The sequence below is a fragment of the Rhea pennata genome, chromosome 2, assembly GCF_028389875.1.
Source record: "Rhea pennata isolate bPtePen1 chromosome 2, bPtePen1.pri, whole genome shotgun sequence".
NCBI lineage: Eukaryota > Metazoa > Chordata > Aves > Rheiformes > Rheidae > Rhea > Rhea pennata.
The window spans coordinates 135,158,545-135,171,104 of NC_084664.1; the positions used below are offsets into that span (position 1 = coordinate 135,158,545).

The window sequence follows — 12,560 nt, forward strand, 5'->3', positions numbered from 1 at the left end:
TTGCATGCTAACAGGAGTCCTGGCATTTTACTTAAACAGGACTAAAAAGTGAGCGACTGTCCTAATAGGCTACCAGAAGATAAAGAACTTGTTTCTCATATTCTTCCTGGAATGCTTAGGTGTATTTTTCCTATTTAGAACATGCAGTTCTAAATTCAGGAAATAAATCTAAGTCATCTAAGTTTTCGGTGTTTTTTGTTTTTTTTTTTGTTTTGTTTTGTTTTTGTTTTTTTAAAGATCCATCTAAGTATTCTTATTTTCTATACAAGGTAAGTAAAAAGAAAGCTCAACTGTCTGAACTTGTAAGTTTGAGCTTAAGTGTTAATACTTTTTTTGAAAAATATTGTAACTATATTGTGATAGGATTTCTAACATGGTGGTCATTTTATAATGTTGACTGGCTTATCTGATTAACTTCCATTTCTTTCTCTCATGTCTCTTTTTTTAAAAAAAATTAATTTTAGTTAGGCCTGCAACAGCTGTATGATACGGAAGTTTAGTCGTAAATATTATGTTCCCACTAGAAGTGAAATTTCTTTAAATTCTCCCAAACCTCCCAACCAAGTGATGGCTGTCATATTAAATAAGAAGGGAAGGTGTTATTGCAGTAGAGTCTCAAATGCCTTGATGCTTTTTGAAAGAAGAGAGAGTTCTTCACTTAAGTTAAGGCTGCTTAATTATTAGGCTTTACTGGCTAAATAAGAATATGTCTTCTGCATGATTTTTCTGAAGCCTGAGCTATGAATTTTACAGATAATTTTTCTTCTGTCCTTATGGAAGCTTAACAGACTGCTTTCACTGCTCTGCAAACATATGGCTGATCTATTTGAGACATGCAGCCTGCTGCTGAAGGCTTAACTGTTTGATGGTCACAGTATCATAGTACAAAAAACAGATGAAATGTTATATTCCATTACTTATTTCAGATTGATCTTTGTTTTCAAAGAGTGTTTTCATCACTTTTTCAGTTTTGTTTAGCAGACATCTTCAACAGTGCATTTTCAGAGGAAAATGTAGCATTTCAACAAGAAGAAATTGAGTAGCTTGTATCTTTTATTGTTTCAAATGCTTTAAGAAGAGTAGCATCTTTGTAAGTGTAATTGGACATCATGAACTCTCCTTACTAAGGCTGCTTTAGTCATATACGGGAAAACTTATCATAGGCAGCTGAATTCTGGATATAGTGCAAAGATTGTTTCAACTATTTTAGTATATTCCTGTATTGCAGCTCATCTTCAGGCACTTCTTTGAGAATCTGCTTTAATAAAGAGAAAGGTGTGGGGTTTTTTTTGTTTGTTTATTTGTTTTTTTTAACTTTGGAAATCATTTATTTAGTTTTGGAAGCCATTTACAGCCATTGCATTCTATTACCATTTCAACCACTCCATTTCAGACCTTCATCTACAGGTATTGGTTTAGAATGGTGACTCTAGCTTTTATTGGAGATTCTTTGTGCAGAAAGTGTTTTTCATCCTCAAATTTCAGTGCACAGTTTCATGTTCACATCTGATTATACAATGCAATAATGCATCTGTCAATATTTTGGGACTATTTTCAATGCAATTCTGTCCTATGGCCTTCTCATGCCTTCAAGGCCTTCATCAAGGTTGTGGAAAGGGTACCAGGTTATGTCTGGATAGAAAATAAAACTCTGTACTTGGATGAATAGCTGATAAGGCTTTGACAGAAGAGATTCCTTACTTTCTCCAAATTCTCATAGCTCTCTTTTTGTTCTGTGGGTCTTTAGTAAACCATCAGTTGTCTCCTGTGTATCCTGTGTGAATTCTGGAGTTTATTTGGGCCACAGTGAACTTTGTGTTGATCGGCACCTGTTTTCCTTGAGATATTTTCTAGCCATGAAGGAAATAATACTGTATTTGATGCACAGGACATTTTTGTTGAAGTGATAGACTTTGATACCTTATGTAACAAATGACAGCATATATGACACCTTTTGTTAGAGTCTACAGATTAAACCCACAGGTAGGTTGCTTTCCATGTACTGCTTGGGGAAGCATGACATTTACTGCTGTAGCCAGATTTTCAGAAGATAGATCTTTGGAGCATCTACATGTTTGTCTTCTGTATCCAAAGTGATCCTGACAGAGGTACCTTTTCGAAGTGACTCAAAAGCACAGGACACAATCTCCCAAAGAGTAAAGCTTGAACATCAGTGTGAAACTTACGGCAGTTTGAAATGCTGCCTTTTGTTGCTATTCATATCCAGAGTGACCACATTCATATAACAGTGAGTGATACTATACTGATGTTTTATATCAGCAAACTAGAGAAATGGTATTCTCTCTTCTTTCCTGTATAATGACCTGTCTTTGGACTTGGCACATCCAGCAGTGAATATTTTCTGATTTTATTAGATACTGACAAACTAAGATGCTGACAGATTTTATCAGTTGTCTCAAGCTATGGGGTGTTTCCTGCTATTTTTAAGGACTTGCTAAAGTAATCCTTTCACCTTGAACCTGATGTCTTGCTCCAAAAATAACCTGAGCTTGATCTTTCAGTTGGACACTTGAATGTTTTCCTAGTCAAGGGGATTCTGTACTTGCTCTGAACTCCACTGCTTCTCAGAATTATCTTCAAAGTAAGCCTGGATTGGGCATTAATTTCTTGCTATTTCCACCTGGCTGAGAGTGGCAACACATTGCCACTGTCAAGACTGTAGTCTCATCGTACTCACCCAGAACTTGAGGAGCAAGTTTTTCTCAGCATGCCATTCCTCATTACTTCTCACTAATTTGATCTTACTATTTTTTTTAGTAAGTTATGTCTTTGTTAATGTGAAAAAAGGCATATGTATTCAGCTAGATGTTCAAACAGGTCAAAGGTGCTTATGCTCTTCTAACCTACTCACTAGATTTGAAGGAGTTTGGGCTGCTAGTCAGCTGCATTATTTTCACTTTGTGGTAGTCTCTTCCTGTCCCTGGCCTACTGAGATCTATTCTATGTTTTTCAATCCTGTAATCCTGAGAAAGTGAAGTGAAGGTATTTGCCATAACTAAGGATCCCTTTTCATAGAAAAACTTAAATTAGTGTTCATGACTATGATGGAGACACCATTTAATCCCTTTCTGATATAATCACTACTGAATCTTCTTGGATACTGAAGACACTGATGATACTGGGGGAAAAAAGAGAGAGAGAGAGATCCGTGCTTTGATAGCTTTTCCCCTTTATACTGTGGAGGATATTTAAATGCAAAATCATTTTTACCTATATTTATGCAGAAGCAGATATTTCAGAAAGTTCCCTTTTTGTAATACAGAGAGGAAAGGAGACGCTTCTACCTCTTAATTAATTTTTTTTTTAAGGATATCATTTTGTCTCTTATGGGACCATTGAAGTTGGCCAGCATTCTATGATCAGAGGTGTACTTCAAATTATATTGATTGCAATGATGAGGACATCTCTACCCACACTGTCACTGAGTGATGTGCAGAAATATCCAGAATAGCATTGCTTTTGGCAAAATGATCATGCAATACTTTTTTTCTCAAAGGATTCCAAGACCTATCTCAAGGTAACTTATGCTTTAGCTTAGGAGGACCTAAAATATAGAGTGTATGTGAGCAAACATTTGTGTGGAAAAATAAAAAAAGATTTGTCAATAACTGGAATACTTTGAGATTTGTTATCCATATGAACATCCATACCCCATCTGTGTCACCTTTCCTTCATAGTACTTTAAACTTCCTGGATTTACTGGTGGAAGGAAACTGAGGAGAAACAGTGCATTTGACCTGACACACACACACACACACACACACACACACACACACACCCTTTTCCTGTGAAGGCTCAATATATCTTGTAATGCTCTTAGATCAAAAAAAGTCTCTGGTCCTTGTGCACAATTACTTAACATATGAAAGCTTAGGGAAGGAACAATCAAAAACTCTTTATGCCTCTCAAAGAGGGATAGAGTTCCTGAGTAAGCTACAGAAGCTATGACAGAATTTTAAACATCTGTATGAGTAGAGTATGGAACACGCACACTGAAGAACCATAGTTCTTCTTTATGCTGTAGTTCATTTGCTTTTTGGCTTGAGGTGTGTAGGTTCCTCTTGCATATATAAAATGCTTTGATCTGCAGAGTCATTTGTGGCCTTGCATGCATCAAAACAATTTGACTCTAAAAGAAAGGTGTAGGAAATCAGAGTGGAATAACTGTTGCTTGGTTCCTTTCATTTCTTTCCAGCTTCAGCACAGGTCTGCTTTCTCTCTACTGTTCAGGTGAATTGCTGGCTTGCTTTTGGTGTTTTGATATTTGATTCTTTTTATAGTCATAGATGTTTTGGAAGAAATTTCTGAAGCCATTTAGTCATGATCTTGCCCAAAGTAGGATTAGGTATGCTTGCATTTATTTTAAGAAAAGATGAAATTTTGGGGGGAGGGGGGGGAGAGTGATGGGGATAGGGGTTCCGTGATAGCTCTCCCAGAACTTTTCTGGACAAAACAAATAGTTAATTACCCAGTAGCATTTTGTCAGTATTTTAGAGTATGTTTTAGTTTCTTCAGATAATTTGCAAAATTAAGACACCTATCTCTGATTGAACAGTTAATGAAACACGTTTCTGGTTTGAATCACAAGACCGTTGTACACAAATTTTCTATTTTGAAAGTGATCTGGTTATGATCTGAATAGTTCAAATGAATATTATCAGAGACTGTAGGATTCAGAAACTCTGTAAGAACTGACCAGAAACCATTACTAAAAAGTGTTGTAGAATGCTGTGTCCACGAAAGTTTCCTCTAGTAGTCGAAGAATTGGCTTGAACCCCTCTTATTTTAGCAAGCATTATAATTATTTCTAATCACATTTAACTGTTTGCTCTTTGGCCTCGTTGTGTACTGTTTACATTACATACAGTATCTTCACAAATTCTTTGTCACCGATCTTTTATAGCATCAGCCTCTTGCCCTCCTTCATCAGTCTGTATGTAACTCACTCCGCTTTGGTTATAACTCTTATAACTCCTGGTTATGTCATGGTGCCTGGTACTACTCACACTGGTGCTGTTAGCTTCTATTTCATTGCTGATCTGAGTGGTGTGCAGGAAAGTCTAGTCAATGTATGTGATACAGACAGACCTATGAAAGTTAGAGAGTAGAAGTGTTACTACTCTCTAATATGATAGCTCCTAACTGAATTGTCTTAGACTTGAAAGAACCAGAGTACTTTTACTTTTATATTGCCTCCCTTCAAAAGAAAGACCTTTGTTGCTCTTTCTCATTATCATCTAAGGATAATTTGGACTATTTGCTTGTTATTGAGTATTCTCAGCTCTGTTTTTTCTGACATTCTTGTGTGGTGGGATGCTTTACTCCATATAGTAGATCTTGGTCACTGCCAGTGTTTTAATTTACAAGGAACAATATCTTTATGATCTATGCCAAGATTTTTTTTTTCATCTTTGTATTTAAGAACTGTCTAACTCAGTAGCTGACTATGCAGGACTTTGTATTAAGTAGCAAAAGTAGTGCCTCCTGTTTCACTTAGGTCTCACTCTGTTAGGGCTATTACAGCTTCTGCAGTATCTCTGAAAAATGTCCACATTATAGATTTATGTGAAGCAGTCACTTATGACTCTAAACACAGGGTCTTACAGGTGTATGGCATTGCTAAAGCTTCTAGATCATATTTTGTATTTTGGAAAGATCATACTGCTGTCTCATTTCTCTTAGGACTGTGAGTTTCTATCTTCATAACCTTGGTCAACTGCTTGAGAGTAACAATAAGTTGACTTTGGTTACAAACAATCTTTTAATAGAGGAAGGACAATTGTAATATATGCTACAGACATGGTGTATATAGTTCTTCAAGATGCATGACAATGTTCTCTGTTCTCTTGGTTTGCTCTTCTATGTTACTTGGATTTTAGGAAGCCAAATTAAGTTGATACGGGCCTACACTGCCTTATAAAATGCAAAAATGTTCAAGGAGTATGTACAAGATAATTCTGACTCTAAGTCTGTGTATTTAGGAATCAGCAGTACCCATGTACTGAAAGTGGAATATGTGTGTATGTATGTAGATAAAATAATCCATGAATTTTAGTCCTTGTGCAGTAACCTTTGTATTTTGTAAGGTAATATATGTTTTCTTCTTTTAACTGACTAAATGACACTCTGTGTCATGAAAGGAGGTTGTCTTTGAGAGAACCATTCTGGCCTCTAATTCAACTAAGAATATGGGTAATCAGTGCAAGATTTGCAGATTGAGTATGAGAAACTGTGTGTGACCTATGAAGAGCCTTTCAATACTGTTTAGTTTTATCATTCTGATTCAGCGGATACCCTCAGTGGTAGTAACAGTTTATTTTTCAGTGATCCCATTCTTCTACAAAGAAACATTTGGTTGGGGAACATTAAGTTCTAATGATATAGAGGTTATATTCAGTCTGTCAAAGGACTATCAATGTTTACCTGTGGGGAGTTTTTTTAATTTGTTTTAGTTTGTTTTCTGCTGTGTGATCTAATGGTCTAATCTAATAGTATTTTAAGTTCATTTCTGTTGAATAGTTCACTTCTAATGATTTTTTTTCCTTATTACTATATAAAGTGAACTAAAATTGTGTTATGTTACTTAAAATACAAATAGCAAAATTAATTCATCAGCTGCACGAATAATCTGCACCACAGCACTTGTATGAAGTACTCTATACCTCAGACATGGTCATATATTATAAGAGAGATGAATTGAGGTTATGTGAGCAATATTAACATTTTCAGACACAAGGGCTGTTATTGACACTTTTCATCCAAAAGTGATAGTGTTATATTACAGACTAATAGTAAAGATATGCAGGACAAAAAATGGGTACATGTAATAGTTTGATATCAATGAACTGTCAAGGCATATGCTTATGAATAGAGTTTTAAGGAAGAGCATGGTATATTCAGCATCAAATCAGCAGGATGATACTGCTTTTGATTTTGATTTAAAAATATTTTAGAATTGCTTATTCAACAGAGTTTTTATTTTAGCTCGTATACTTTATAAACTAGTAATGTGAAATAATATCACTTTGTTTTATTTCAATAGTTCAAGAAAAAAGAAGGCATATCAGTCAGAAATAAAGACTGTCTCCAAAAGCATACAGAAGATTGAAGAGCAAGTAAAAAGAGTAAATAAAGATCTCTATAATGTTGAATTGTCTTACGGTGAAAAAAAAGCAAAGTATGAGGACTTGCAAAAAAAAATAACCAGTGAAAAAATTAATTACAAGGTTGTGTATTTTTTATTTAAAATCATTTTAGAGTGAAAAAATAGGAAATGATGCCATTCATATCAGAAAACTGTAAGACAAGCAATCTAATATCAAGAAAATAATAATGCAAAACTTCTGATTTTCACCAGTTGTTTTAAAACACTAAAAAAAATAAAAAATAAAATAAATAAATAAATAAAAAGTAGCCTCTATGTGAAAAAACAAATTGATTGCTAAATGGTCACAAGTAATGAGAGGATAAAGATTACCGTTTACAGATATTCCCAACCATACAAAGTTTTTGTGATTGCTACATGATTTGGAATGTATCGAAATAAGTAAGTCTTATTCTTTATATAACTAAATGATCAGAGAAATCTGTAAATCATAGTTTTGTTTGATACTGAATATAGCCATTGAAAATGAAATACTACCTGAGAAGAATTTTTCCCTATCAACAGGATGCCATTGATTACCAAGAACTGTTATTGAAAGTTATCCTTATGTAGCAGCCTTGCAATAACTGAGAAGAATTACATATGTTTTTGATGTTTTTTTACTTTGCCTAATTCTTAGTAAATAATCTTGAACATATGCATACAGCTTTGTAGGAACAGTGCTATTGTAAGGTGTAAGATTTAGCATTCAGATATACAAGGAAAAAATATGCAATACCAGGAATTCTCAAGGGTCTTTTTATATCAGAAAGCTATAAAAGGTGTTTTGTGTACTTATCATCATTAGTGTTCTTCTGCTGTATATAAGGTCTAGATTGCCTTTAAGAAGAGACTTTCATAATTTCATTTTCTGTAATATTTTTAGACCTAATCAGTAAAATTAAGAATTGAGTGTATTTTCTTTTTTATAATATGCATTGGTGTATTGGGCACTCTATTGTGCTTCTTCTTCACCTACCTGCTTACTTTCTTCTTAAATAAGTAAATAAATAAATAAAAATAAAGTGAGTTAAAAGGCAAAGATAAAAGTAAAACATGGGCTGAAGAACAGAGAACTTTGCAGCTGTTTTTAAAGTGAATGTGAGTCAGTCACTTTAATAGTACCATGATTCCTTTTTTTGGATCAAGTTTATATTCTTGGCAAGATCTGAATTTGCACAGGATATAGTTTTGTCCTATAAATTGTTTTCTTTGCATATGCATTTGCTCAACGTCAATTTTTCCATGTTCTCAGTGTTGTGAGCTGAAATATTTGCATGAGTGTATGTTCGAGGGATGTTCTTATATTTAAGTGTTCAGGAGATGCTAAAAATTACTCGAAGAAATTAGGATTTACAAGGGGTGTTTGAAAGCCCCTGCTTATATATGTCTATATTTTTTTTCTTAGCTTGATGTTTTCAATATATAGGTATTCTGTGGGCATGTATAGTGGTATAATGATGATTTCTGTTTTGTTCTCTATTTCTTTCTTAACGTTTTTTAGTATTACATTTATTCTTGTTAAATGCTACTGAACATTGTCTTCACATTGTCTTGGAACTGCCTGTTTTAAATTCAAGATCCTGTTCCTGTTTGACACTAGTCAGCTCAGAGTTCAACATTGTATAAATAAAGACTTTATCCTAATGTCCAAAATTGCATTTACCTTCACTGAACTTTGTCTACTCTTTTATCTCTCTTTCATTCAGGATTCCACTGAATTTCCAATTTACTTTATCTTAATTATCCTAAATAAGAAATCTATCTAATTATACTTAGTTATCCCATAAATACCCCCTTTCCAATATTGTTTATGAATTAATTGAAAACAACAGATCCAGCTCAGATACTTGCAGGACCCCAATGTGGCTCTGTCCCTGTGAAAACTGATAATTTATTCCTACTCTAGATCATCTATCTTTAAATCCATTATTTATTCACATGAGACTTTTCTCCTTAACTCGTGGAAACTTAATTTATTTAGGAGTTCTTCTTATGATACGTTATCAAGCACCATTTAGAAGTCCAAGCAGACTATCTCACCAAGCTCTACCCTGTTCATAGGCTTATTAAATCTTTCAGAAGACTAATGATTTTTGAGGCACTTTCCAAGGCATGCTGATTCCTCATCTGATTTTCTATGTGTCAACTAATTCTATTTTTCAGAATAATTCATATTACCCGTTTCTTTGTTAGGGTTTGGGAGATTTATTTGTTTTGGAGGTTGGGTCTTTGGATTTTTTTTTCCTCCTCCTGCTATCACATTCTGAATGTTTCTGGTCATCTGCTGGCCTTAAATTATCCCTAGGAGGCTTCCTACTCAGATGTGTTTGGAAAAGAATTTGTTACAAATTATTATGTCTTTTGCAGGTTTTTCAGAAAATTTTTATTTAGCTCTCCTAATGGTGTTTTTATAATTAACCAAGTAGAATTCAGAGTTGAGTTTTCTCCTCTCCTCTCTCCTCTCTCCTCTCTCCTCTCATTGCCTCTTGTCCTATCACGTGGCACTACTGAAAAAAGTTTGTCCCCTTCCCCTTGACACCCTCCCTTCAGGTACTTATACACACTGATAAGATCTCCCCCCTCAGTCTTCTCTTCCCCAGGGTGAAGAGGCCCAGCTCTCGCAGCCATTCCTCATAGGGCAGATGCTCCAGCCCTCTGATCATCCTTGTAGCCCTACGCTGGACTCTGTCCAGTAGCTCCATGTCTCTCTTGTCCTGGGGAGCCCAGAACTGGATGTAGTATTCGAGGCCTCACCAGGGCTGAGGGGCAGGATCACCTGCCTCCACCTGCTGGCAACACTCTTCCTAATGCAGCGAAGGATACCATTGGCTTTCTTAGCCACAAGGGCACATTCTTGGCTCATAGTCAATTTGTCATCCACCAGCACTCCCAGGTCCTTCTCTGCAGAGCTGCTCTCCAGAGGGTCAGCCCCCAGCTTGTACTGGTGCCTAGGGTTATTTCTCCCTAGGTGCAGGACTCTGCACTTGCCCTTGTTGAACCTCGGGAGGTTCCTCTCCGCCCAACTCTCCAGCATGTCCGGGTCTGAATGGCAGCATGGCCCTCAGGTGTATCAGCCACTTCTCCCAGCTTGGTATCATCTGCAAACTTGGTGAGGAGGCACTCTGTCCCCTCATGGGGTCCCAATACTGAGCCCTAGGGGATGCCACTAGCCACAGGTCTCCAACTAGACTCTGCCCTGCTGAGCACAACCCTCTGAGCTCTGCCTTTCAGCCAGTTCTCAATCCACCTCACAGTCCACTTGTCTAATCCACGCTTTCTAAGCTTCGCTTCCTAGGAGGATGTGATGGGAGACAGTGTCGAAAGCCTTGCTCAAATCAAGGTACGTAATGTCCACTGCTCTCCCCTCATCTACCCAGCCAGTCATTCCATCAGATCGGTTAAGCAGGATTCACCCCTTGGTGAATCCATGCTGGCTACTCCTGACCACCTTCTTGTCCTCCATATGTGTGGAGATGACATCCAGAATGAGCTGTTCCACCACCTTTCCAGGGATGGAGGTGAGGCTGACTGGCCTGTAGTTGCCTGAGTCCTCCTTCTTGCCCTTTTTGAAGACTGAAGTGACACTGGCTTTCTTCCAGTCCTCAGGCACCTCTCCAGTTCTCCAGGACCTTTCAAAGATGATGGAGAGTGGCCTGGCAACAACATCCGCCAGCTCCCTCAGTATGTGTGGGTGCATCCCATCAGGGCCTGTGGACTTGTGGATGTCCAGCCTGCCCAGAAGGTCTCTAGTTCTTTCCTCCTCAACCAAAGGAAAGTTTTCCCTTCTCTGGACTCTCTTGTCTCCAGGCTCTGGAATTCTTGAGGCTGCCCTTAGCAGTGAAGACGGAAGCAAAGAAGGCATTCAGTAATTCTGCCTTCTCTGTATCCCTTGTCACCAGTGCCCCTGCCCCATTCAGTAGTGGGCCCACATTTTTCCCAGTCCTCCTCTTGCTGCTGATGTGTTTGAAGAAGCCCTTCCTGTTGTCCTTGACATCCCTTGCCAGACTTAATTCCAAATGGGCCTTAGCCTTTCTCATTGCGTCCCTGTGTGCTCTGACAGCATTCTTATAATCCTCCCGAGTAGCCTGTCCCCTCTTCCACATTCTGTATACTTTCCTTGTCTGTTGGAGTTTTGCCAGACAGTTTTGCGTGGGAATAAAACACTGCCAAGAAATGCTTTTCCGTAACAAAACTGATTGATTTTGTGTGACTTTACTATTAGTCATGTCATGCCTGCTTTTGGTTAAGTAATTAACTTTCCTATTCCTAAACTTACTTAAAACCTTTATTGGGATTTGACATAGATTATAATCAAGTATAGTTTTGATTATCTATAGGAAACTTGCATAAGAAAGGGATAAAACATTCAGATTTTTATTAAAAGTTATAAAAAGACCCATCGTATAAAAGATAGAGGACATAGAAAGCACTGAGTTTTTTTTTTTTTAGTTTTGAATATTTGATACGCATTATATGTTTAGGTAAATTGGCTCAGCTCCTTCATGTTTTTAATTATCTTAAGTTACCAAAAATAAATTACATAATTTTATACTAGTCATTTAAAAAGTACTGCTTTTCTTATGATTTATTCTATATTTATTTACCTCTTTTGCCTGTCTCTATTATAATCCCTTTCTTAATATGGTCTTATGATACTTGAGACAAACTTTAAGAGCTGTGCTCATCCTTATTGCAATATTAGTGTTAAATTGTCTTTGCTGTTGTCCATTTGTTTCTTATCTGTTGCATATGACTTTTTTTCTTCTTAAGCATTTGGAGGTGAATATTAAAAAAGAAATTCAAGAACAAAAAGGAATTTGGAAAAAGACTCAGGTAAATATGATAGTAATCAGTTTACTTCAAATCTAAATTCTTCCACATAATTTTTACTTCTTGCAGTGAATTCTTTGTAATAGAGTGCTTTGTGACCAACTCTCGTGGAGAGCTAATGGGTTTTGCTAAGTAATGATATTTGCTGTTTGAATTAGTAATATTCAAATACTTAGGAAAATTGAATATTTTAGCTGTATCCCAAATATTCACAAGTATCTGATTTTTTTTACCTTAAGTAATAATTCATATATGTAGTTACGCAGTGTGCTGTTGTTTTTATTTTATTGTTTTTACTTCACAGTTTCTGTAAAGCGTTCATTGAGACTCTTGCCATACTTTATATTGACAAATGAATTTGTAAAGTAGCATTGTTGTAACACCAGTTCACCAGTTTACTTTCTCCTAGTGTAAACCACCAAATTAACACAAGATGGTCTAGTATTCCATTTTTACATTGACAATGTAGTTCTTTTATTCTGAACTTCATTGATGCTTTGCAACCACCCTCAGAGAAATGTTGATATTTCTTCAGCATCACCAGAAGGGATATTCCATCTAT

General features: G+C 36.3%; 1 protein-coding gene across 1 annotated transcript in view; it reads left to right on the plus strand.

Annotated features, from left to right (window-relative positions):
* Positions 1 to 12,560, plus strand: part of CCDC178 (coiled-coil domain containing 178) — a 221,866-nt gene that overhangs the window by 67,720 nt on the left and 141,586 nt on the right. Inside the window, exons 12-13 of the mRNA XM_062568544.1 lie at positions 7,064 to 7,247; positions 11,939 to 12,001. Of these exons, the coding sequence (XP_062424528.1) occupies positions 7,064 to 7,247; positions 11,939 to 12,001 (247 nt within the window). The remainder of the gene's footprint in view (positions 1 to 7,063; positions 7,248 to 11,938; positions 12,002 to 12,560) is intronic.